We start from the raw sequence: 26,473 nt of genomic DNA, 5'->3' as shown, positions 1-26,473 counted from the left end.
TTATTCAGCATTAGCATCTATGAGCCATACTAGCCTTTTATGGACAGTATTCTAGGAATGTAGAGAAAGGAGCAGTTAATTTTATTCATGGTATGTGTTGGTGAGAAGCATGAGGTACTAGAATAGCCTTATAGATAACTGTGATTCTGGTTAGCCCATCTTTTCTGAAGTTATTGAATATCACTGTGATGGAGTGGAAGGAGTCAGGAGTCAAGAGACCCAGCTCTACCAGTAAATACCATGATGCTGAGAAGTCACTCAGCTCTCAGGTCCTACTTTCTTTTGTTAGTTAATCCCAGAAGTGGTTGAGAAACTTGCCACCCCCCCTCCATTTCAACAACTGTATAATGACACAGCACCTCACTATAAATAGTGACTGTCATTTGGAGGCAGGGAGTTAAGGGCAGGAGGAAGCAGAAGTGACAGTATTTTGTTTTTTAAAATATCCCCTGTGTAGTTCCCCTAATCCTTATCCACTTTTGAGAAAAAAATGCTCTAAAAGAGGAATGTAAGTATTTCTTTAGCTCTAAAATTCTGTGGTTGCATGTCTCACTCTGAATAAATGTTGCAAAGCATTAGAGATTTTAGGTCCAAATACTACAGACATGTGAAATAAATTACCTTTAAAAATAAGTCTGTTCTTGGAAAGCAGAATTCCCAATAAGGTAGAATTTGAGATTCAACTAAGATTACAATGCACAGACTATAAAGAGTATTTGCGAAAGTGAATTAATGTTTGGATATATATGAAATTCCAATAACATTCAGGCTGAAGTTCAAATCTGTTGCTTTTATATTTGGACTCTCAAAGAAACAGTTTGGTTTTATCTTCTTTAAAAACTTTATAGGGATTTCACTGTCTTTAGTACTGAATGTTTTAGTGGAAAAATTCAAAACCAGCTTGTTTTTTTTTTTTTCATTTAAAAGATGAGTGATATTTAAATTCCCAAAGGATTCTTTTTCTTGAAATCCAGATATTTTATTGGATATACCTTAATGTTAGTTCTGGACTATGGTGTCTTCTTTTTTGCTCTACATTCAATTTTTTTTTTCTGGGAAGGTTCTTTGAATTGCAGTTGACATAGCTAGTAGCTAGGAAAGAGGCTGGTGTAATCATTTTTTTCCTGAGCTGGTTAGCTAACTTATTGAATAAACCATTTTAATTATTTGAAAAAAACTTTAGAGAATGTGGGGCATAGGCAATAGGATATTTCTAATTGATGTGTATAGGTGTTCTTCCCTTGGCACTTCCAAAAACTTCATTTGGATAAGATTGCCAAGTATAAACTAGTAAATTGATTCTAATTTACTTTTGAAAAGCAGTACATTAAATCACTGTTTTCAAGATGGAACATTTAATAAGTGAAAGAAAAATCCATTGTAAACTTTTAAATATCATAAACACGTACATGTGATATATATTTTCAAATTTATGAAACTGTCAAAACTCAAATATCAGTATTTTAAATTATCAGATAGTTTGAGCTCCATCATATATAGTAATGTGATATTGTCATTCTCTTTTTGCATTGAAAAATCACAGGTTTCCTGTTTCAAGTCGCTAGTCATCATCCAGCTGCACCTGAAATAGTTCAAGATTAGAGGAGTTCAAGGTAGCAGAACAAGAAGTTGAATAGAAACTTGTTAGAGTGATGGCATTAAGGACAAAGATATATGCTTTATAAATATCAGTTTGATTTACCTTTTAGTATAAAAAATAAGCCTATGATACATTTTTTAAAAGATTTATTTATTTATTTGAGAGAGCATGGGGAAGAGGGAGATGGAGAGTGAGACCAAAGCAGACTCTGCTCTGAGTGTAGAGCTTGGTGTAGGGCTCAGTTTCATCACCATGAGATCACAACCCAAGCTGAAACCAAGAGTCAGATGCTCAACTGACTTGCCACCTAGGCATCCCAGGCCTATGATACATTTTGAGGTTAGAACTAGCTGCATGATTTGTGGGGCACAAAACAAAATGAAAATGCAGGACTTCTGGTTTAAAAATTATTAAGAATTTCAAGGCAGTAGTAGCAGAGCATTATACCAAGTATGGGGCCCTTCTGAGCACAGAGATCTATTTGAGTACATGAGTGCACACCCATAAAGCTGGCCCTACCTAGGAAGTAAGAATAGTGCTACCATTAATCAAACAGAAGGTTCAGAAAACACAATCTGCAATCTAACTTTGTCTTTTTCAAGAAGATAATAAAATTTTAGCTTTGAGCATCTGAGTTTAAGATACTGGTGTCAAGTGAAGAGTAGTGTGGACTTAGAGCTTAAGAGAGTTTGAACTTGTGCTTTGAGTTATCTGCGTAAGGGTTTCTGTGTCTCAATTTTTTTCATCAATAGCATAGAGATACTAATAGTGCTTCTACAGTGTAGAGTTATTGTGAGGATTAAATGAGTTAATATATAAAGTGCTTAAGAGAATATCTGACACATAGCAAGTGCTACATAGATTTTGGCATTATAGTTGTGGTTGTTGCTATTGTTGTTATGGTGACATGAACCACATTATTTTATAAAGTCCCATCCATGAATAGAATAGTTTTAAGAAAAGAGCTTTGGACAAAGTTTGATGATGAAAGAAGAGATTGTTGGTTTTTTTTTTTTTTTGAAAGGAGAGATTGTAAAGGAGATGGGCAAATGAATGATTTTAAATTTGAGAATAATTAGGGGCGTACCATGTCATGGAAACCAAGAGAGGAAAAATCAGCAGTTCAATTGATAAAGGACTTTTTTCTTTGACTGGTTAAGACAGAAGTCTGATTATATGAAATTAAGGGGTGGTGAGAATATGGATATAGTGTGTGTAGATGTTTCTATTAATAAGTTTAGAAATGGAGAAGTGGTACTTGATGGAGGGAAGACCAATTAAGGGACCCTCTGTCTTCCACTTAGAAGGTTTTCATCTCTGAGGTGGGTGTTTAGACCAAGGCCTGAACTGTGGCCATCACTTAGGGCTAACTGCAGGGACAGGGGGTTCTCTCATTTCATTTCACCCTCGTAATAACCCTGCTTTATTAGGATCAGTGGAAGGTGAGGAAGCTAAGAGGAACATGAGCCATCCCTTCAAGTTTCACTTTGAACCACTTTGAATTTCTTTATATTTCTTGAATAATACTTTCTGAGTAAATAGCACTTCTGAGTAAACGTTATTTCATTCATTTTTAGTAGAACTAAAATGGAACTACTAGGTTTTAAAGTGGAACTAAGAGGCAGAATTGAAACCTAAATTTAACTGGCTCCAAATTACTACCCAGGAAGTTGGTAAGATGGAAATAATGACAGGAAAATGTGCAAAGGGAGGCTAGGATAGAAGGGTGTTGTTGAAATGATAGAAGAAATGTCCAAGCTGAGCAATTATGAGGCAGAGGAGAAAGACACAGAAGGTGCTTTTCTCCACACCCAATACCAAAAAATAGATGCTGAATGAGGACAATTGAGAGGTAGTGGAGGACTAGATTGGAAGGAAATGAACGTCTGTTCATTGGTAGAATGGAAGTGAGAAAGGTTGGAGGATAGATGGTTTTGGTTGAAGAAGCTACAACAGAGCTTGAGATCTGACATGAAGCTCTCAACTCTGTGGTATACCCGTGGTGTCAGTCGGAGATTTGGAGTAGAGATACCATGAAACCAGTGTCTGTGAAAGCAGAAGTCCTGTGAAGGATAGCATTGCAATTTTTGAAAAGAAAGCTGTTAGATGGATATTCCCATCATGACAGAAGTTTGTAAAGCATTTTGGAAAAGTAGAGATGACATGACCCATTCCATGTAAGAGTTAGCTACATGTCACAGATGTCAAAAGAGGGAAAGTGTGGTTGTGGTTGTCCATGGTGGGAAAGTGTGTTGACTTTTCTCCTTAGTCAATGAGTAGGATAGCCTAGAAAGAAAGAAAGGAAAAGAAGAGAAAAGAAGAAAAAAGAAAAGAAAAGAAAAGAAAAAAAGAAAGAAGTGTCCTCTATTACAATACTTGTAAATAATGTCAAATCATCTGGAGGAGCTGAGATTAAAAAGTTGGAAGGGGTAGCAGGTAACCTCCTGGGCTTTTTTTTTTTCTTTTTTTTTTTTTTTTGCTCCTGGGCTTTTAAGGGAATACATTTATATACAAATCCTAGTCCTGACACTTAACTAGCTTTGTGACTTGAGCTCTTCTTGTTCTTGCATCTTTAAAACCTGGTGAACCTATTATATAGGCTGTTGAGGGGGAATAAATGAGATTTGACACTTAAAGAGTAAATTTTCAATTACTATTTTCTGTAGTGAAAGTAAGCATTGCATTTTGCTGGTTAAGTATATAGGCAGTGGGATTGAACATCCCTGATTTGGTATCATCTCAGCAATGTACAATCTGTGTGACTTAAGGAATACTCAACTCTTTAACCCTCAGTGAACTCATTTTATAAAGGGAATGATATTAGTATGGATTTAAGATTCTTGTGAAAAGAAAATTCATGTCAAGTACTTGGTACAAAACAGATATTCAGTAGGCATTAAAATGGTAGCTCTTATCCTTAACAAGAACTAAAAAGTGATTAGTAATACAAGACACAAATCAAGGATAATAATCTTTATTTAGACTACTTAGCTTATATTTTATCAGCCTATAGCTGGCTTTAACTAAGGTAAGTATTAAGTCATTTTAAGTAGCAAATATTAATTGTCCTTCTGATTTTAGTTCATTGGAATTCCTGGGATTCAAAAAAGTGGATTGAAAGTAATTTCTTCTCTAGCACAATCTCCTGATGCATTAGAAGTATTATCCTTGGAAGGTGCTATTGATTCAGTGCTTCACACACTGCAGATGTACCCAGATGACCAAGGTTGGTACAATTTGAACTCAGGATTTACGATAGATTTTTTATAGGCCTTGAGCTGTTGGTTGGATGTCTTTACTTTTTTTCTCCAGTTTTGAGATTTAAAACAACTCATTTTATTATTTTTTCTTTTATTCTTTTAGAAATTCAGTGTCTGGGGTTAAGTCTTATAGGATGCTTGATTACAAAGAAGAATTTATGCATAGGAACTGGGCATCTGCTGGCAAAAATTCTGGCTTCCAGTTTACAACGATTTAAAGATATGGCTGAAGTACAGATTAAAGTATGTGCATTGTCTTGAAGGGAGTTTGGGATGGTATGAAGATTTCTCTTTCAGAGCAGTTGGGACAATTCCTGCTTTGCATTAATGGAGATATTCTAGTTAATTGAAAACCATTTATCATTTTGTAGTATTTTAATTATAGAAGGTAAAGAGAATTGGATTGACTCGCTAAAGATCCTGTTTTGTTATTAAATCTCTAAAAATCAGCATGTTTATTTCCCATTTGTCTTTTTCATGAAAGAGCAGAGAATGTGCTAAAGAAATTCCACCCAGCTGACCTTTATTTGCTTAGATTTTAGATAAATAGAAGTTACAATTATTCCAAAGTTTGTCATTCTCAGTGTTTTATTGTGGGTTACTTACCTCTAGTAATTTTTCTCCTTGACTTTTTTTCTTGCAGTAAAAAAACTTTAAACATTTTTAATCAAGCAAAATTTCACATGTGATGTATAATAACTGTTCCTTATAAGGAATGAAAGATATTGGCTTAGAAGAAATTAAGAAATAAATTAGCTCAGATCTTTTTTTCCTATTATACATTTATTTATTTTTATTGAAGTATAATTAGCATAATATCCTATTAGTTTCAGATATACATCATAGTGATTTGATATTTTTATATATTACAAAATGTTCTCCATGTTAAACTAGTTGCCATCTGTCATCATACAAAGTTATTACGAAATTATTGACTATATTCTCTATGCTATCCCCATGACTTATTTATTTTATAACTGGAAGTTTATACCTCTTAACCCCCTTCAACTATTTCACCTGCCCTCAGCCCATCCCCATTCTGATAACCAACAGTTTGTTCCTTGTATCTATGAGCCAGTTTCTGTTTTGCATTTTTTGTTCACTTGTTTTGTTTTTTAGATTCAAATATAGGTGAAATCATATATATAGTATTGTCTTTCTCTGCTTGATTTGTTCCACTAAGCATAATATCCTCCAAGTCCATCCATGTTGTTGCAAATGGCAAGATTTCATTCCTTTAATGGTTAATATTCAATTTTGTGTGTGTGTGTGTGTGTGTGTGTGTGTATCACACCTTTATCCATTCATCTATCAATGGACACTTCCATGGTTTCCATATCTTGGCTATTGAAAATAATGCAGCAACAAACATAGGGGTACTTGTATCTCTGACTTGGTGTTTTCACTTTCTTTGAGTAAATAACCAGAAGTGGAATTGCTGGATCATATGGTGTCTTTATATTTAATTTTTTGAGGAACCTCCAAAGTGGCTGCCCTAACTTCCATTCCCATCAACAGTGTTTGAGGGGTCCCTTTTCTCCACATTTGTTACTGACAGCACTTGTTATTTTTTGTCTTTTTGATAATAGCCATTCTGACAGGCATCAGGTGATATCTTTTTTTTTATAAATTTATTTTTTATTGGTGTTCAATTTGCCAACTTTCAGAATAACACCCAGTGCTCATCCCATCAAGTGATATTTTATTTATTTATTATTTTTTTTCAAGTGATATTTTATTATGGTTTTGATTTGCCTTTTCCCTGATTCATTAGTGATGTTGAGCATCTTTTTAGGTGTCTGTTGACCATCTGTATGTCTTCTTTGGAAAATTTTCTATTCAAGTCCTCTGCTAAATTTTTAATTGGGTTATTTGTTTTTTTTGGTATTACATTGTATAAATTCTTTATATATTTTGGACATTATCCCCTTACTGGGTATATGGTTCACAGTTATCTTATCCCATTCATTAGATTATGTTTTCATTTTGTTGGTGGCTTCCTTAGCTGTGCAAAATCTTTTTGGTTTAAGTCTCATTTGCTTATTTTAACTTTTGTTGCCTTTCCCTGAGGAGTATAGTCCAAAAGAAATATTGCTGAGACTAATGTCAGGGACTCTATTGCCTATGTTTTCTTTTAGGAGTTTTATGGTTTCAGTGCTTGCATTCAAGTTGTTAGTCTATTTTGAATTAATTTTTCTATATGGTATAAGATAGTGGTCTAGTTTCATTGTTTTTGCATGTAGCTGGTCCAGTTTTCCCAGTGCCATTTACTGAAGAGACTGTTTCCCCGCCCCCCCATTGTATATTCTTGGTTTAATTGATCATATAGGCAAGGGTTTATTTCTGGGATCTCAGCTCCATATCATTGACTTATGGGTCTCTTTTCATGCCAGTACCATACTGTTTTGATTACTGTAGTTTTGTAGAATAGTTTAAAATCAGGGAGCATGATACCTCCAACTTAATTTTTCTTTCTCGAGACTGCTTTGGCTATTCAGGGTCTTCCGTGGTTCTATACCAATTTTAGAATTATTTGTTTTAGTTCTGTGAAAAATGTCATTGGTATTTTGATAGGGATTGCATTAAAGCTGTAGATTGCTTTAGGGTAGTATGAATATTTTGACAATATTGATTGTTTGAATTCATGGGCATGGTGTATCTTTCCATTTGTGTTGTCTTTAATTTCTTTCATCAATGTTTTATAGTTTTTAGTGTATAAGTCTTTCATCTCTTTGGTAAATTTATATTTAGGTATTTTATTCTTTCTGGATACAATTATAAATGGGATTGATTTCTTAATTGCTCTTCCTGATAGCCTATTATTAGTGTGCAGACATACAACCAATTTCTGTATGTTAATTCTGTATCCTGCAATTTTAACTGAATTCATTTATTAGTTTAAATAGTTTTCTTGGTGGTGTCTTTAGGGTTTTCTATATATAATATCAATCATCTGCAAAGAGTGACAGTTTAACCTCTTCCTTTCCAACTTGGATGCCTTTCATTTCTTTTCTTGCCCAATTGCTGTGAGTAGGACTTTTTAAAGTGGTGAAAGTGGACATCCTTTCCTGTTTCTGATCTTAGAGGAAAATCTTTTAGCTTTTCACCATTGAGTATGATGTTAGCTGTGTGTTTGCCATATATGGTTTTTATTATGTTGAGATAGATTCCTTCCATATCCACTTTGCTGACAGGTTTTTTTTTTTTTTTTTTTTTAAACATTAACAAAACAAGTAGTCTCTTTAAGAGTTTCTGCTTTGGTTGTGTTTGTTTTAGTAATGGAGTTTGCAGCTTGTATAAATCACACTCAACAAATATTTTCATTAATGGCAGAACTGACCAGGAATCAAAATGTCTAGGCTTTATCTTTCATATAGACATTATTAGTAAAGGGATAGTGTATCTAAGGTTTTTAATTATAAAGTGCTGAACACACACACACTTAGATTAAAAACAACAATGTGTTTTATAAATCTGCTTTTCATAGTGTGTCTCAGCCTAGGATGATTAAAGCCAGGCCAGAATTAAAAGTAATCCTAGAGAAAGGAAATAAATTTGTACAGGTACAGAGCTCTCAGTTTACTTGGTATTAATTCATGCAGGTATAAATTTTAGGATCTCTATTAGCAGAAGTTGTGAATGATTGACCAATGGGCTAAATTTGGCCTATCAATGTATTTTATTTAACCATTTCAGCATTTATAAGATTTTATTTTGAATTATGTACCTTTTCTACATTTGTGTTACTTGCTTTGCTGGTGCATTCATTTGAATTTGGAGGAACCTCTAATCTAGTGATAGGTGGACCACATGTTTCTCAGACCTGCATAAATTAAGACTACTTCTCTTACCAAATGTTAGTAAGTATCTGTAGAAATTCAGCAACTTAAAAGCTCAAAATAATAATTGTATTATTTAGACAATTTCATTAATATATTATTCTGAAAGATAATTTTATTTTATTTTATTTTTTAAAGATTTTATTTGTTTATTAATGAGAGACACAGAGAGAGAGAGGCAGAGACCCAGGCAGAGGGAGTAGCAGGCTCCCTGCAGGGGCCCCACATGGGACTCCAACCCGGGTCTCCAGGATCATGCCCTGGGCTGAAGGTGGCGCTAAACCACTGACCAACCTGGGCCGCCCAAGATAATAATTTTAAAAGTTCAATTGATCTTTTTGAGTTTACCCAAGCTAAGTAATAGTACACTCAAAAGTTCATTCTTTCTTTAGAATATCTCATAAGTGGAGAGCCCAGACTCTTCTTAGGAATATGCTTGAAGTGATCCTAAAATGTAATGGAAGGACTGATTAGTTTTTTTTTTTGACTGATTAGTTCTTTATAAAAAATTTGTTACTATGATGTAAACCTCAGAGTGCCTTTAGAGCTTTTCTCTAATGTACTCAAGATGAATGAAATCTGGGAGCTCACAGTTATCTCTTTGGAGTTGAAATTTCAGAAGAAAGCACGCGCGTGTGCATGCACACACACAAAGCACAGAAGAAAGGGGAAATACTAGGCTATTTAGAGAAACTAATCTGCAATCTTGTAATAAAAAATACAGTTTATTGGCTGGTTTGGGTTTGTAGCCCTGCTGATTCAGCTATTCTAATATTAATTAGTATTTGGCTTTCATCCTTTAAGTATGGCTTCAGACAAGAATCTTTAAAAGCCAACTCTTAATGCATTAGGTTTTTTTTCTGCTTTGCTAGACAATGGTTTGTTACTTGTCATTTTATTCTCTCTTTGCCTGCTATACTTCTTAGTAATGAGAGATCAAAGTGTGTTTATAGGATTATTTCAAGGCTTACAGCTTTTAAGTACAAACCCAATAAATATATCTACTTAGTTAAGTGTCATATATAGTCTTTCTGTTTTATATTATTTATTTATTCTTTTGGCCTAGAATTGCTGATATTATTATTTTGGTCACACTTTCAGGGATTTCAGACAATCTTGACAATACTAGAATTGTCAATGTCTTTTGGAAAGCTGCTGGTGAATCATTCCTTTGATTCTGTGATATTCCATCAGATGTCTTCCAGTATCCTTGAATCAAAGGATCAACAGGTACAGTATTTTTTACCTATATGTTAACTGTTATGTATTTAGCTAACTCTAATCCTCATTTCCGTTCTTTTTAGTTTCTAAACCTTTGTTGCAAGTGCTTTGCGAAATTAGCTATGGATGATGAGTTAAAAAGTGTGATGCTAGAGAGAGCATGCGATCAGAATAACAGTATCATGGTTGAATGCTTGCTTCTGTTGGGAGCGGACGCCAATCGAACAAAGGAAGCAACATCTTTAATTTGTCAGGTAAATATTCAAGGCCTGACTTTTGTGTTTTCTCTGTTATTTGGACTCTACCAATGTATAGCTTTTACTTACATCCTGTTATTCTTTACTACAGAATCTACCAGTTAATTGCACCATTGCTTGTGATTTGTAGTTGGAGTTTAGATTCATAGAATTTCAGAGGTAATAGGGTCCTCATCCTTCATTTTACCTTTTTACCTACCTTGTTATGTTGATAAAGAACTTTTCAAATCCATCTCCAACTATGCATCTCTCTGAAAATTATTCTCCAGGCACACTCCACACAACATATGGTTTTATTTTGATCATCTTTCAACCATTTTCTCTCTATTTTCAGTTTCTCTGCTAGAAAATTCTCTCCTCAGAGCTTCTGTGTGTGGCCATGTAGGCAGTGTACTGCACGTCTTTGGGGATGCCGTTCACACTGACAGCCTCTGCCATTGGCCAACCTCTTAGTTGTGTAGCACTGCAGTCCTGCTTGCCTTTCCTCCCTTCCCTTGTGCACTGTGCAAACGCATCAATCGAAGTGTTCTCCTTTTCCTTCACAATCTAACCCAAATTCTTTTTCCCTGATAAAGCCCTCCCTGCACTTGTGACCGCCATACAAAATAAAAATTTACTTCTGTAAGCCCGTAACAATTTATGTGCACTTCTTTTATATTTTGTGAGTTATATGAAAGTAGAAATATACAACGTTCATCTCTGTATCATTTAGAATAGCTAACTCATTGCTTTACATACAGTGTGAATTCAGTCAGTATTTGTTGAAGTGTATTGTATATTATTTCAAGTTTGCCACTCTATAAATTTTAGAGTTTATAATAGCATTCAGGTAGCACCACATATATTTTCTAGAAATTTAATATTTCTAACAAAGCAGTCATGTAATGACTTAATATACATTATTAAGTAAATAACAAAGTAGTATATTTTCCAATAATTTACTTTAAAGCCTTACTTTATTCAATTTCCCACTTGCCTATGGATTCAATTTGTCAACTGTAAACTAAGTTAGTGCTAATTAGCATGCTGTATAAAAAGAAACTGAACCCGTAACTTATTTTCATGCAAAATTAATTTGTGCATTAAGATCAAATAAATAATCAAATTACTTAAACTTACTCAAATTTCATTTAAGAAATCCCTTAAAAATAGTTGCTTCTCTATTATTAAAGGTAAGTAAATTATTTCCCTCAATAATGTAATACATTTTTATTGTGTCTCTTTCATTTTTTTTATAATAATTTATTTTTTATTGGTGTTCAATTTGCCAACATACAGAATAACACCCAGTGCTCATCCCGTCAAGTGCCCCCCTCAGTGCCCATCACCCAGTCACCCCCACCTCCCCTTCCACCACCCCTAGTTCATTTCCCAGAGTTAGGAGTCTTCATGTTCTGTCTCCCTTTCTGATATTTCCTACCCATTTTTTGTCTCTTTCATTTGATCTGCAGATCATTGCTTAATGTTACTTGCTAATGCCAAAGAACTGAAAAGAAACTTCCCCTTCACATTTTTGTTAAGGAAATAACATACCTAACAGCACTTGATGGCAATAATTTTACATTCCCAGTGGAAATGCTTCCTACTCTTCTCTCAATTTATGCAAATCTTTTTATACAAGCTTTTTGTTTTATTCTCCTTCCCACAGTCTTTTGGACTTAGTGCACTTATTTATATCTTTTTAAACAAAATCAGATCTTTACATCCATGGGTATATTAAATTTACAGAATTTATCTTAGTTGCCAGAACATTATTTACATCTAAGGAATAATAAATATTGATTAAATTTTGTGGATAGATTGAACATGTGTTGTTTTATACTAGTATAAAATAAGGTAGTCAACACTATTTGTGACTAGTGCTGTATAATTAAGATCTGTTTGGAGCAAAGGTGGAGCTAACTCTGTTAGGTTTTCTGAGGAGAATTTAATTATTCCTATAGAAGAGTTTGAAAGATTGATACTGGGCATGAAAATGCGTGAAATGAGATCCAAAGATGAAAATCATCAAATGGCGGGAAGAGCAACTATGATGAAGTCTGAATAAAACTGATAACAAACACTGTTGTGGTGTTCATTACCACCTGGGCAATACTCTGAGTCCTTTATTCAATTTAATCCTTACAACAACCTTAGGAATGGGTTCTAGTATTATTCCCATTTTACAGGCAAGGAATTGAGGCACAGAAAGATTATGCAACTTGCCTAAGGACACTCTCCTGGTAGGTAATAGAAAATCTGCCTCCCAAATGCCTGCTTTAATCCCTTGTCTACACCATAGATTCATGGTATGGTGGTGGTAGTAAGGGGAGGAAGGGGAGTTGTTCATTCATTATCAAAGGCTAGTATGAAATATTTGGTTTTCATTGTATGCTGCATTATTTATAAATTTGAATATGAGAGAAAGGATTGTAAAAGATAGCAAATTATACTTTTGATAATCTTTGCATTTTGAATTATTTGCCATTATTTGAATGTAAAACTTATTTCTGAGCAGTATTTTTTTCTTCTCATGAAGTTGAAATTACTTTCATAATTTTTTCTTTTGTCTGATGCAATTTCTTACATATCTGTCTCCTTATGGCACCATATACCAAAAGTAAGCTTGGATCTTTTGAGTCCTCAAGGAAAATACTCTATAAAAATGTTTGAGCAACTTCTAGGTGGAGAGCACAGTGTTAAATAAGTAGTAAAGAACATATAAAGGGTTTCCTATTTCAGGATGGTTTCTTTCTAAGTGTGTATTGAGGGAAGAGAGAGGATAAAACATAAATTATCTTAATATAAGGTAGGTAGTGGGATCCCTGGGTGGCGCAGCGGTTTGGCGCCTGCCTTTGGCCCAGGGCGCGATCCTGGAGACCCCGGATTGAATCCCACATCAGGCTCCCGGTGCATGGAGCCTGCTTCTCCCTCTGCCTGTCTCTGCCTCTCTCTCTCTCTCTCTCTCTGTGACTATCATAAATAAATAAAAATTAAAAAAAAAATTAAAAAAAAAAAGGTAGGTAGTAAGTGCCAACTTAGACATAAAAATTTGCTGGGCTACAGAGAAGGCATTTGTGGTTGAGTCTTTTGGCTCCTTTGTCCTTCCCTCTGTCCCTCTCTCTCGTTTTTTCCCCTCCTATCCTTCCTTTTAAATTTTCTGTGGGCTTTTAAAGAGGATTTTAGTAATTTGCTAATTAAATTAAATATATTTCCTAGGTATTATACTAGGCTACAGAGGTACAAATGGAATTAAAATAGCATCCGAGCCTTTCATTCTAGTTTTAAAACAGATAGATATGTTTGGTTTAGTGTGCTGAGTGCTATGATAAACAAAGGTGATGGGAGCCTGGAGGAGGAAGAATGTGTGTTGGTTGGGAGCTCGGTAGCATGGACTTACTGTGCAAGAGATTATAAACCTGTTCCTTCAAGAATGAACATCTTTTTGCTAGATGAAGAGCAGAATTAGATATTTAGGGCAATAGAAACAGTATACGAACTAGAAAGTTCTGAGGCTTAAAATTGCATGTTGTGTTTGAGGGAATAACTTGGAGCAGAGGGGTTTAGAAGATTTTTGAACAGGACAGTGACTTGATTATTTCTAAAGGAGAAAGGTACTGTAATGGTTCTGAGGAGAATGGGTTACAGGTGGGTAACCTGGAGGCTGGCAGGCATTAAGCTGGTACCATCAAACCACACAATGGTCCCCTCAACTCCTTTGAACATACTTTAACTCTAGAGAATTCAGGAATTTCCCCTAATCTCTTCCCCCTGATCTGGTACCTTGGATCTTAGGGTCTTCTTCTCTTTTTCTTTTGTTTTCTTTTCTCTTTTCTTTTCTTTTGTTAATCCTTAATTTTGGGTAGTGAAAGGAGCACAGGGTTTTTGGAGCGAGCAGATTTGACTTCAAATCCAAGTCTCTTGTTGACTGTCTCTAAGGGTTTGGACAAATCATATATCTTTTCTAAATATTCATCTCTAAAATGGGGATAATAGGTTTTATGGGATAAATTTTTTTCTTTAAAAGATTTTATTTATTTGCTTAGTTGAGACAGAGACTGAGAGGGAGAGGCAGAGACATAGGCAGAGGAAGAAGCAGGGTCCATGCAGGAAGCCAGATGTGGGACTTGATTCTGGCACTCCAGGATCACTCCCTGAGCCAAAGGCAGACGCTCAACAGCTGAGCCACCCAGGCGTCTTATGGGATAAATTTTTAATAAGGATTAGAAATCAAGTGTATACAGACTTTACAGTACTTGACATATACTATTTCTATTATCTGTTACTTTGACCTTCTAGTTGATAGAGCATCATATTCCTTCATCTTTAAGAAGCTGTTCCTGCATAACCTAGTACGCTACAGTTTGCTAAGTCTTCCCTCTGCTCCTGTAGTTTTTGTAGCACCTAGCATACTAACTTGTCTTGAGCACATGCTCTGAAAAAGTATTTAGAGGAAGGTAGAAAACTGAGAGACAAGAAATTTCTTTGTGGAAATTCAGATTCTTGTCCTGAAAACCAGAAATGAGAGATGACTGTCCTTTGCATGTGGCATTAACAAGTTTTGTAATGTTTATATTCTCATTTGGTTATCCTATATCATGAATGAAGGCAGGGCAGTAGTCTTTACTGTGTATGGTACTAGTTTCCCAGATGTTCTCCAAGGAGCAAACAGAAGCCCAGAAAGTATAAGCAGTGTGTATCATCAGTGGAGACTTAGGTCTTCTGACTTCATGTGTTATGAGCTTTTTATCCATATCCTGTTGCCTTTCTCATGGTAACTAATTCTCACAAGGCAGATTATTTGGCTAATTACTCTGATATTTGTGGCACTAATCTTATTTTATTTTCGTAATATATTTCAAGGATGAGTTTTGCCTTATTTTATTTCTATCTAAATTTAAGGGTATAGAGAAAAATCACATGAAATTCAATTTACTAGTCTACCAAAAGGAAGAAATACAGGCCTTTAATACATTTATCTTCCCTTTTTGTTTAATAGGTATGTGAGAAAGCGAGCAGTCCCAAATTGGTGGAACTGTTATTGAATGGTGGTTCCCGTGAACAAGATGTTCGGAAAGCCTTGACAATAAGCATTGGAAAAGGTGACAGCCAAATCATCAGCTTACTCTTAAGGAGACTTGCCCTGGATCTGGCCAATAATAGCATTTGCCTTGGAGGATTTTGTATAGGAAAAATTGAACCTTCGTGGCTTGGTCCTTTATTTCCGGATAAGACATCTAATTTAAGAAAAGAAACAAGTGAGTATTAGCAGGAATATTTTGTTCAAGTCTTGTTTTTATCAGTATTTTTTATGTCACTCATCTTTTCATTGGGTTTATTTCAGTTTTGTGCAACTTAAGCCAAAAATATTGAGAAGGTTTGGATATCAATTTTTTTTGTCATGAAATGCTTGAAAGCAATATTATATTTAATTCTTTATGCCCTAAAAAATACATATTTTACAATGGAATCATTCTGACCACTTGCTTTTTAAAGAAAAATTATTTTATTTTTTATTATAAAAGTAATCCACGCTCATTTTAAGAATAGGAAAACACACAAAAACCATAAGGAAGAAATTAACAGTAGAGTGTTTTATCCCTTATTGGTAGAAAATCAATGTAGATTTTCTTACTAGATTTTTTATATGCTTACATATACACATGCATTAAAATGTATACACAGAAACATATACACACATATACTTTGCATTTTCATGTTAACATATTTAGTTTTCAGTTTTTTTAGTATTTCAATTAAGGCCGTATTTTCTTTATATTTTCAAATTAGTATATATTTTTTTTAAAAAGATTTTATTTATTCATGAGAGAGAGAGAGAGAGAGGCAGAGACACAGGCAGAGGGAGAAGCAGGCTCCATGCAGGGAGCCTGACATGGGACTAGATCCTGGGTCTCCAGGATCAGGCCTGGGCTGAAGGTGGCGCTAAACCGCTGATCCATCTGGGCTGCCCTCAAATTAGTATATCTTAAGTATACTGATGACAAATTAGCATCATCCTCCATTTATATTTCTGTCATTTCAGATGTCATTCACTCATATTATGTGTTTTTAAAACTTGAGATGCCTGCTTTCCCTTTGATAACTTATCCTCATTCCCACTTCCTTTTCCACAGTGATCATACTCCATGACTCTTCACCTTTAGGACTGTCTTGTTAATAACATGTTTGCTTTACTGTCATTTTTCTGGTGCATTTACCTGGCAAAATCCTATTCTTGTTCATTCCAGCAGGATGCTTTTTTCCTCTTCTTCACCAGGGTAGCTGAATGCTGCTGGAGGAAAGTATCTATCCATGCCTATTGGTGCCTCCTCAAATTCCAGGTCTCCAACATTCTGGTGGGCTCTAAAAGATTCCATCAGAATTTCCCGAGTTTCTTAAATGTGTCATAGATTCTTACTTGTCTGTCTCTTCATTCTTTTTGCTTCAACACCATCTAACTTTTTATAAGAAAACATTCCTGCTCATGTGAAGTCTGGGTGGAAGATCTTCCTACATGCTCTGTAGCATCTTATTTCTTACCTGCACCAGCACTTATCACATTATATAACTGCCTTTTTTCTTTTTATAATCTACCTTTTGATAGATTATATGCATCACAAAGTCAATGTCAGTTTTGTCTGTTGTAACTATAGCATTTATGCTAGTACTTTGCACATAGTAGATGCTAATTAAATATTTATAAGATTGGCAACAATAAAAATTTGATAATAAATTATGTTGATGAGCGTATGTGGAAACAGGCATTTCACACATTATTCATATGAACTTAAATTATCCTCTTTTGAGGACAATCTGGCATTAATATTTTAAATCCACATCCATACTTTTTTGCCCAGTTATCTATTGATAGAAATCTATGATACAGGCATTCTTACTGTACACAAAAGTCACGTGCAAGGATGTACATTAAAATATTGTTTGTAATAAGAAATTGTGGGAAAAAATCCTAAGTATTCTTCAAAAGGAACTATTTGAATCAATCATGGTGCATTCATGCTGTAGAATGCTTTGCAATCATTGAGGGAAGAAAACATTGAGCAAATCCAAATGTTCAGATGTACAGTGCATTATTAAGTAAAGAAAATAAATAAAGCAAAGAACAGCGTTTTTAGTATACTGATGTTGGTGAGAGCACAGTTGAGATATGGTAGTCATAAATGTTTGAGTATGAAATGACTATGCCAGAAATAAAGCTCCAGAAATTCATGCCCTGGTTGCCTCTGTGGACTTTAGAAACTAATGAATCATGATTAGATCCCACATTCCATTACTTCAAGCAGTCTCCTGCCAACAGCCTGCTTACTTGAATCTCTGAGTTATTTTTTTAAAAATTTTATTTATTTATTTGACAGAGAGAGAGAGAGAGAGCGCACACGCACAAGCAGAGGGAGCAGCAGGCAGAGGGAGATGGAGAAGCAGGCTCCCCAATGAGCAGGGAGCCTGATGTGGGGCTCGATCCCAGCACTCTGGGATCATGACTTGAGCCGAAGGCAGATGCTTAACCAACTGAGCCACCCAGGTGCCCTTGAATCTCTAAGTTCTGATAGAAAGAGATTGTAGGCTCCCTGCAGAAGGATGAAGGGAGATTTACCATTCACTGGATTCTCTTTGTTCTGCATGACATTTTTTTACCTTTGCTAAATCTACTGTATTAGAAAAAATACAGTAATGTCATTTGATTGATTGGAGAGCATGGCCATAATTATATTGGCAGTTCTTCTGAGTAAAGAACATTTTGGATTCATAGCTTTAAAAAATATTCAGGTACTGCTTGACTGAGTCACATACGCATGTTTTTGAAGAAATTTTCCGGACTATATGTAGCATAATGAGGACTCTGTGAACTTATTTCTTCATAATAGAAGATAAGGTAAAATATAATAGAATAGAAGGATATTAACTTTCAAATTTCACCAAATTTCCCAGTCGAATGAATCACTTAGCAAATAGGTTATGAACAAGAGTATCATTTATTGAGCATATTCTATACTCTAAGCATTGTGCTACATATTTTATATTCATCATTTCCTTTAATCTTTATTCATAACCCTACGTTGTTGTCTTCACTTCCCAAGTGAAGATACTGGCACTCAGGGGGTCTTTGTAACTTGCATAGTTATTTGAGCAAAGATGGGTTTGGTTTCAAAGCCCAGGTTCTTTATTGGGTCAAGTTAATTTCATAAATATTCAGTTTTGTCGCCCATTCCAAAGTTTTGAGTAAATTTTTATGATTTCTAAAAATATTAAACTCACTGCCTGCTTCTTATGAAATATCATGATTATAAAGTGACTTTAGAAATAAGATAGGGGCACTTGGTGGCATAATTAAGAATCTGACTGGATTTCAGCTCAGGTTATAATCTCAGGGTCTTGGGATCAAGCTCTATGTCAGGCTCCATGCTCAGTGGGAAGTCTGCTTGAGATTCTTTCTGTTTGCCCCTCCCTCCTCGTGCTCTCTCTGAAATAAATAAATTGATTTTTTTAAAGAGAAATAAGCCTAAAAAATTCTCTAGAAGTATGAGGATACATAAGGGACTTTAGTATGATCTATGTTTATGTTTCTTGATTTCTAAGTTGCTGGTATATCTTTTTATTGTAGATATAGGATCCACCCTAGCAAGAATGGTGCTCAGATATCAGATGAAAAGTACTGTGGAAGGAGGGGCAGCCTCAGGCAGCAATGGAAATTTTCCTGAAGAAGTACTTGATAAATTGGATGAATGGACCTTCATTCCAGACTCTTACGTGGACAGTGTGTTTGGTCAAAGTGATGACCTGGATAGTGAAGGTATTTATTATAAAGAAATATTTGCTTTATGTTTTAAAACATTTACACTCTGGCACTGACCAATAGAAACTAAGATAAAACCCTAATTTAATGTATTTGCAAAATTTGAGGAAAAATGTTTTTATTATAGGAAATAGTTAATGCTCACTAACTCCAGTTAAGGCGATGACTGTTAAGAAAATATATCTCTGCATTTCCTAAGTGTTATGATACTGACCATAGTCAGTGAATGGTAACTAATATAGTGAAAACACTGACTCACTAGAATTGGATTCCATGTTTCATCATTGACAAGATCCTTTTTCGGCTTAAGCCCCTCACCCTTACTAAAGATAGTGTTGCCAACCTTCCAGGATTATTTATAAGAATTAGAAAAAATGTATGTAAAGTGTCTAGGAGAGCGCTTCTCATATAGGAAATGCTTAACAAAAAAAATTTTTACCTTTAGAATGATTAAAATAATATTAAGATTTAAATAACTCTTGAAATAATTTTTAAAAATTGACATGGAAATATATAAAATGACAATAATTAGGACTGACATATTTAACACAATACGGTTTGGTAAAAATGGGGTGAGGTGCTTTTTTATTAGTATAGTATGATTGAAAACTGGCCTAAGTATTTTTTTAAAATCAAATTTATTTAGATATAATTAATATAAAATAAAATATACCCATTTCAAGTATGTATTTTCATGAGTTTTGAAAAATGTATACATCCATATAGTCATCACCACTATTAAATTATACAACATTTCTATTATCTAAAAAACCTCCTTTATGTCTATTCACAAATTCCTCCAATTCTTGGTTGTTGGTAACCACTGATCCACTTTATGCCACTATAAATTAAACTAGTATATTTTTAAGTTTTATATGAATAGGATGATATAGTATGTTTTCTTTTACATCTGTTTTCCAAAGTGGTTGCTGTACATCCTTGTCATACTATAATCTTGATGTTGTTTTTAATTTTAGCTGTTCTAGGGAAGGTATAGTCCTAGCTTATTTGGGCTTAATTTTCATTCCCTGATGACTACAGATATTGAGAATATTTTCATGTTTTTATTGGACATTCACATATTTTCTTTGTAAAGTGTTCAAATCTTTTGCTAATTATTAATTGTTGTTTTATCATTGTATAATAAGTGTTCTTTATATTGTCAAAGTGTTTTATATAGTTTAGGTAGAAGTCCTCTGATGGATATATGAATTACAAATATTTTCTCCCCATCATAGTTTGTCTTTTTATTTTATTAATGTTAATTTTTAAAGAGCAAAGATTTCAAATGTAGATAAAGTGCAGTTTTTTGAGTTTTTTTCTTTATGGTTTGTATTTTTTCTATTCCATTTAAGAAATATTTTTCTATCCCAGATTTGTGAGTATTTTTCCCCTGTTTCCTTGGAGAAGTGTTAACACCTTAGCTTTTACATTTAGATCTATAATCCATTTTAAGTAATTTTTATGTATAGTGTCAGTGAAGGATTGATGTTATTTTTTTTCCCATATGGATATCCAGTTTCTTTTTAACATCATTTGTTGAAAAATACTATATTTGTTCATTGAACTAATGTCATGTTGTCCAATTTAATTGACCATATACATATATTTCTATATCTGCATTCTTTTTTTTTTATATCTGCATTCTTTATTCTGTGCAGTTAATTTATATCTTCCTCTTGATGCTGATGTCATACTGCCTTGATGACTTTAGCTTAATAGTAGGTCTTGAAATCAGATAGTGTAAGTCCCCTGGTGTTGTGTTTGTTTCCAAAACTGCTCTCACCATTCTTCTTTTTTTTTTTCAATTTTTTTTGCATTTCCATATACATTTGAGGCAACAAATTAATTTAATGCTGGGGTTTTTATAGAATTAAATACATACATTTAATTGGAATTACTATATTAATTATATATTATTAATATTATATAGTATAGAATGAACATATAAATAATGTCTGTAGATTAAATCTATAAATAAATCTGGGGGAATTGATATCTTAATAGTATGAATCTACTGACATATAGATGTAGTATATATTTCCATTTATTTATCATTCAAAGTTCTCTCACCAATTTTTTGTATTGTATGTTTTTTTGCTACTATTGTAAATAATATTGTATTGAATTCCAATTTCCAGTAGTTGACTGAGGGTATAGAGAAATACACTTGATTTCTTTGTATATTAATGTTGAATTTTGTGGACTTGCTAAACTTATGGTTCTAGTAGCTTCTTGTTGATTCTGAAGAAGTTTCCTTATTGTTCACAATAAGGCCAATTGCTGGTAAAGACAGATTTACTTCTTTCTTTCTAATCTGCATGTCTTTCTTTTTTCCTTATCTTATTGCACTGGCTAGAACTTCTAGTACTATGTTGAATAGAAGTGGTAAGAGTAAGAATTGTTCCCTGTTTTCCAAACTTAGAGGGAAAGCACTCAGTCTCTCATCATTAAGTGATATTACCTATAGTTTATTTTCATAGTTACCTTTGATCGAATTGAGAAAATTCCTTTCTAGTAATTGTTTACTGAGCCTTTTTATTACTAATGGGTATTGAGAAATGCTTTTCTGCATCTGTTGAAATGGGCATATTTTCCCCTTTTATTATGTTAATATGTTAATTACATTGATGGACTTTTTTTTTTTTTCATTGATGGACTTTCTAATGTTAAACCAAACTTACATTTGTGAGGTAAATCTCTCTTGGCTATGGTGTATAATTCCTTTTATATGTTTTGGATTTGATTTTGTTAAATTTTGTTAAGCATTTTGCATCTATGGGGATATTGTCTGTAGGTTCATGTTTCCTTGTAATTCTGAGAATAATGCTTGTCTCTTTAAATGAGTTGGGAAGTGTTCCCAACTCCACTACTTTCTGAAAACATCTGTGTAAGAGAGCTGTTATTATTCTAAGTATTTGATAGACTTTACCAGTAAAGCCATGTAGGTTTGGAAATTTACTTGGGGGGCTATTTTTAGTCATAGATTTAATAATTTTAATAGCTCCATGGTTATTTTGATTTTCTATTACTTCTTGCGTCAGTTTTTGTAATTTGCAACTTTAAAGGAATTTTTCCTTTTCACATAAGTTGACAAATTTGTTTAATGTTATTCATAATAATTCTCTTACTATCCTGTCAACCTTTATAAGATCTGCAGAGATACCTGATCTTTAATTCCTTTTTTAAAGAACATTTGTACATTTTTAAATTAGGTTAGCTTCACAAACAACTTGAGAGCTCTTTCATATTCAAACACTGCTTTTCACATTACATGACTTTACTGTCTATCTGTAATATGAATCCTGAAATTCTTTGCCTGCTGTCAATAAAGGTCTGTGTTTTATAGCTGGTGAATAAAAACTAGCATGAGAAGCTTTATCTTTTACCAGGATTAAGCACATATAGTTCAAGTAGTTTTATATTTTGTCTTAAAGATTTTATTTATTTATTCATGAGAGATGCAGAGAAAGAGGGAGAGACATAGGCAGAGGGAGAAGCAGGCTCCATGCAAGGAGCCCCACGTGGGACTCAATCCCAGGTCTCCAGGATCAGGCCCTGGGCTAAAGGTGGCGCTAAACCACTGAGCCACCCAGGCTGGCCATATATTTTGTCTTAAATAGAGGCCTGCTTGGTGACAAGTTAATGGTTCCACTAACAGGAAATGGACAGATTTTAAATGGATAGAGAAAGGCTATACTGTATTTCTTGATCCTTTCACAACGAGCTCCAAAAAATTAAATGAAATTTTCCAAAAAACACAAGATTTAAGACCTGCCTAGAAAGTACAGCCCACAGATAATATACTCTGACACTTTGCACAACTTCAGAGATACATATATGAATAAAACAGGGGCTCCCAGATTAAGACTGTTGCAGTACAGTACATTTTTACAATCATACAGCCTCCCATCAACGGAACACAATTTCTGCTTGACCTAAAAATACTTTAATTCTTGACATTGGTAATTTGTGTTTTTCCTTTTGTTTCTTCTTTAGCTCAAGTTTATTAAGTTTATTGATCTTTTCAAAGAATCAGGTTTTGGTTTCATTGATTTTTCACTGTCATTTGTCCGTTCTCTTTTTTATTGATTTTTGCTTTAATCTTTATTTCCTTTTTTTACTTATTTTGATTTTATTTGGCTCTTCTTTTTATAGATTCTTAATGTAGAAGTTTAGAGCACTAATTTTTAGACCTTTTTTAAATTTTATAATATAAACATTCAAGACCAATAAAGTGTTGGTCACCACTTTAGCTTTATCCCACAGTTTTTATATGTTCTATTTACATTCAGTTTTGAAAATTTTCTGATTTCCTTTGTGATTTTTTTTTTTTTTGGACTCATGGGTTGGAAGTGTTGTTTGTTTTCAATTATTTGGATATTTTTCCAAATAACTTTTTCTTGTGGATTTCAAATATAGCTTTCTTGTGCTCAGATAACCTACTCTAATGATTTCTAGTCTTTAAATTTATTGAGACTTGCTTTGTGGATTGCTGTATGATCCATTTTGGTGAATGTTCTATGTGTAACTTAAAAGAATATATATTCAGCTGTTGTTGGGTCAATTAAGTCAGTTTGGTACGATTTTTTAGGTCTTTTATATCTTCACTAATTTTTCTCTTCACATATTATTTTTGACAGAGAAATGTTGAAATTCTAGTCATGGATTTGTTAGTTCTCCTTTCACTTCTATCCTTTTATGCTTTGTGTATTGTGGAGCTCTGTTACTAGATGGACAAACATTAAGGATGGTAATTTTTTTGGTGACTTAACTCCTTTATATTGATCATTGTAGTATTATTTCTTTCCTTTTGAAGAACTTCTTTTTACATTTCTCACAGTGCAAATCTGTTGGAAACCCCTATGCAAATTACTGGAGCTCTTTTTTCGTGACTCTACCCCAGAACTCCCAGCTAAATAAGTCTTCACGAATGTTGATCTCCATCTCTTTGTTTGAGGAAAGCCCTCTGATCTCCATCTCTTTGTTTGAGGAAAGCCCTCGATATTTGTTTAAATTCCTCCTGCCTCTGCCTATGGCCCTTAAGTTGTCTTCAAGCCAGAAGCCAGCGTGATCATAAAGCATAAATAATTTGTTTCTCTTCTTTCAGTGATTTCACCATCCTAAACTGTTTGTTGCCCAGTGTTTAAAACCAGTTGTTTAAAAGATTTCATCCAAATTTCTAGTTGTTTGTGGGGAGAGGCTCAGTTTGGTGTTTGTTATTCCATTGTGTCTGAAAGAAGAATTCTCTTCAAATTTTTTTTTAATTTATTTATTTATTTGAGAGACAGAGAGAGAAAGAGAGAGAGGGGGAGAGAGAGAGAGAGAATCTTAAGCAGGCTCTATATTTAGTGCAGAGCCTGACATGGGGCTCAATCTCAGGACTCTGAGATCAGGACCAGAGTCAAAACCAAGAGTCAGACACTCAACTAACTGTAACACCCAGGCACACCTTTAACTATTTTTAAATAAAGAAAAACATTAGAAATGCTGACATAAAAAATTATAAAATGCCTTTGTTGCTTCTCTAAATAATATACTAATAGAACTTTCATAAACATAAAGTAGAATAATTATGAAAATGTAATAGTTATGATATAAAAATGTAATTAAACTGAAATATATTTTAAGATGCTTAAGCATAAAATAATTAAAATTATAGGATAAATTAAATTTTAACAGTAACCAAATGGGAAGTGTTTGTATCAATTTTAAGAATTATGTAGAATAGGGATCCCTGGGTGGCGCAGCGGTTTAGCGCCTGCCTTTGGCCCAGGGCGCGATCCTGGAGACCCGGGATCGAATCCCACATCGGGCTCCCGGTGCATGGAGCCTGCTTCTCCCTCTGCCTGTGTCTCTGCCTCTCTCTCTCTCTCTCTCTGTATGACTATCATAAATAAATAAAAATTAAAAAAAAAAAGAATTATGTAGAATATTATAAAGTTGATGTTTGGATAGGTAGATTTTATAATTTGTTTTGACTCTTAAAATGAATTCTTTATGCTTGTAAGATATGGAGCGGTAGAATTTATAATCACATAATTTTGTAATAATGTCTCCAAATTTTTTATCCTTAATAGTATAATTTATTTATTGATCCGTATTTCCTTGAAAATCCATAATTTTAAAAGTAGTTCCTTTCTCTTTTCTCTCAACAGAATATTGCCAACTAAACTCATTGTTTCCTTTAATATCATTCCATAAATGGAACCACATAATATGAAATTAATTAATTAATTAATTTAAAAAAGATTTTTATTTATTTATTCATGAGAGACACAGAGAGAGAGAGAGAGAGAGAGAGTGTCAGAGATGCTGGCAGAGGGAGAGACAGGCTCCATGCAGGGAGCCTGACATGGGACTCAATCCTGGGTCTCCAGGATCACACCCTGGGCTGAAGGCGGCACTAAACCGCTGGGCCACTTGGGCTGCCCATAATATGAAATTTAAATAGAGATATTCTCAAAATTGCTGAATGTGAAATAATTTAGTGTGATTCCAATATTTAAATAAGATTTAAACATTTTTTAAGAGCAATTCAAAGAAACAGAAAAGGATGACATTGATCAGATTTGTGTATAAACTTTTAAAAAAGATTTTATTTATTTATTTGAGAGAGAGAGAGAACACGCATGCATGCACAGACATGAATGGGGGGAGGGGTAGAAGGAGAGGGAGAAGCAGACTCACTGCTGAGCTGGAAGCCAGATGTGGGGTTCGATCCCAGGACCCTTGGGATCATGACCTGAGCTAAAGGCAGATGCTTAACTGACTGAGCCACCCAGGCACCCCAGATTTGTGTATAAACTTTCTTTGCTTCCTGTACACACATGTATTTATTATAACACATAACTCTTTTTACTTGGGTTTTTCCTACTGTACTATGAGCTTGTATGAGGCATGGATTGCTTTTCCTGCTTATCTTTATTCAGCATTTATTCAGTGTCTAGTTCAGGTCAGCCATTCAATAAATAGTTATGAAGAAAACTGTAGCTGAATTTTGAAAATGAAAAGCCAACATAGTTTATTATTTCTATTTTAAAAATGTTACAGTGGGAATTGAGCAATTTCCATCAATGAATATATGTTTAACCTTTTATGATTGTCTTATGATACTGACATCTTATGACTGAGTCAACATTTCTTACTTGCCTTTATTTTATTGTTTAAAAATAGGAAGTGAAGGTTCATTTCTTGTGAAAAGAAAATCCAATTCAATTAGTGTAGGAGAATTTTACCATGATCGTGCCTTGCAGCGTTGCTCACCAAATTTGCAAAGGCATTCCAATTCATTGGTAAGTTAAATTGTGATTATGTTCTGTGTTTTGTTACTGATAGTCTCTTGAAAACTGAAATCATGCCAAAGGTAGGAGCTACTGCTGCAGAAATTGCCTAGTATATGAAAATTTTATATATAGAATATGTGTATATATTATAAACCATTCTAAATATATATTTTTTGAACCCATATGGACCGTGTTTGTGTTAAGTATGCTTAAAAATGA

General features: G+C 33.9%; 1 protein-coding gene across 1 annotated transcript in view; it reads left to right on the top strand.

Moving 5' to 3' along the window:
* LRRK2 (leucine rich repeat kinase 2) overlaps positions 1-26,473 on the top strand; it is a 139,153-nt gene that overhangs the window by 36,221 nt on the left and 76,459 nt on the right. The window contains exons 15-21 of the mRNA XM_072798341.1: positions 4,682-4,826; positions 4,964-5,103; positions 9,801-9,929; positions 10,004-10,174; positions 15,156-15,414; positions 18,777-18,965; positions 26,145-26,263. Of these exons, the coding sequence (XP_072654442.1) occupies positions 4,682-4,826; positions 4,964-5,103; positions 9,801-9,929; positions 10,004-10,174; positions 15,156-15,414; positions 18,777-18,965; positions 26,145-26,263 (1,152 nt within the window). The remainder of the gene's footprint in view (positions 1-4,681; positions 4,827-4,963; positions 5,104-9,800; positions 9,930-10,003; positions 10,175-15,155; positions 15,415-18,776; positions 18,966-26,144; positions 26,264-26,473) is intronic.

Source organism: Canis lupus, chromosome 25, assembly GCF_048164855.1.
Source record: "Canis lupus baileyi chromosome 25, mCanLup2.hap1, whole genome shotgun sequence".
Taxonomy (NCBI): Eukaryota; Metazoa; Chordata; class Mammalia; order Carnivora; family Canidae; genus Canis; species Canis lupus.
The sequence above is the reverse complement of the archived record's forward strand: the minus strand, read 5'-3'. Positions and strand labels throughout refer to the sequence as shown.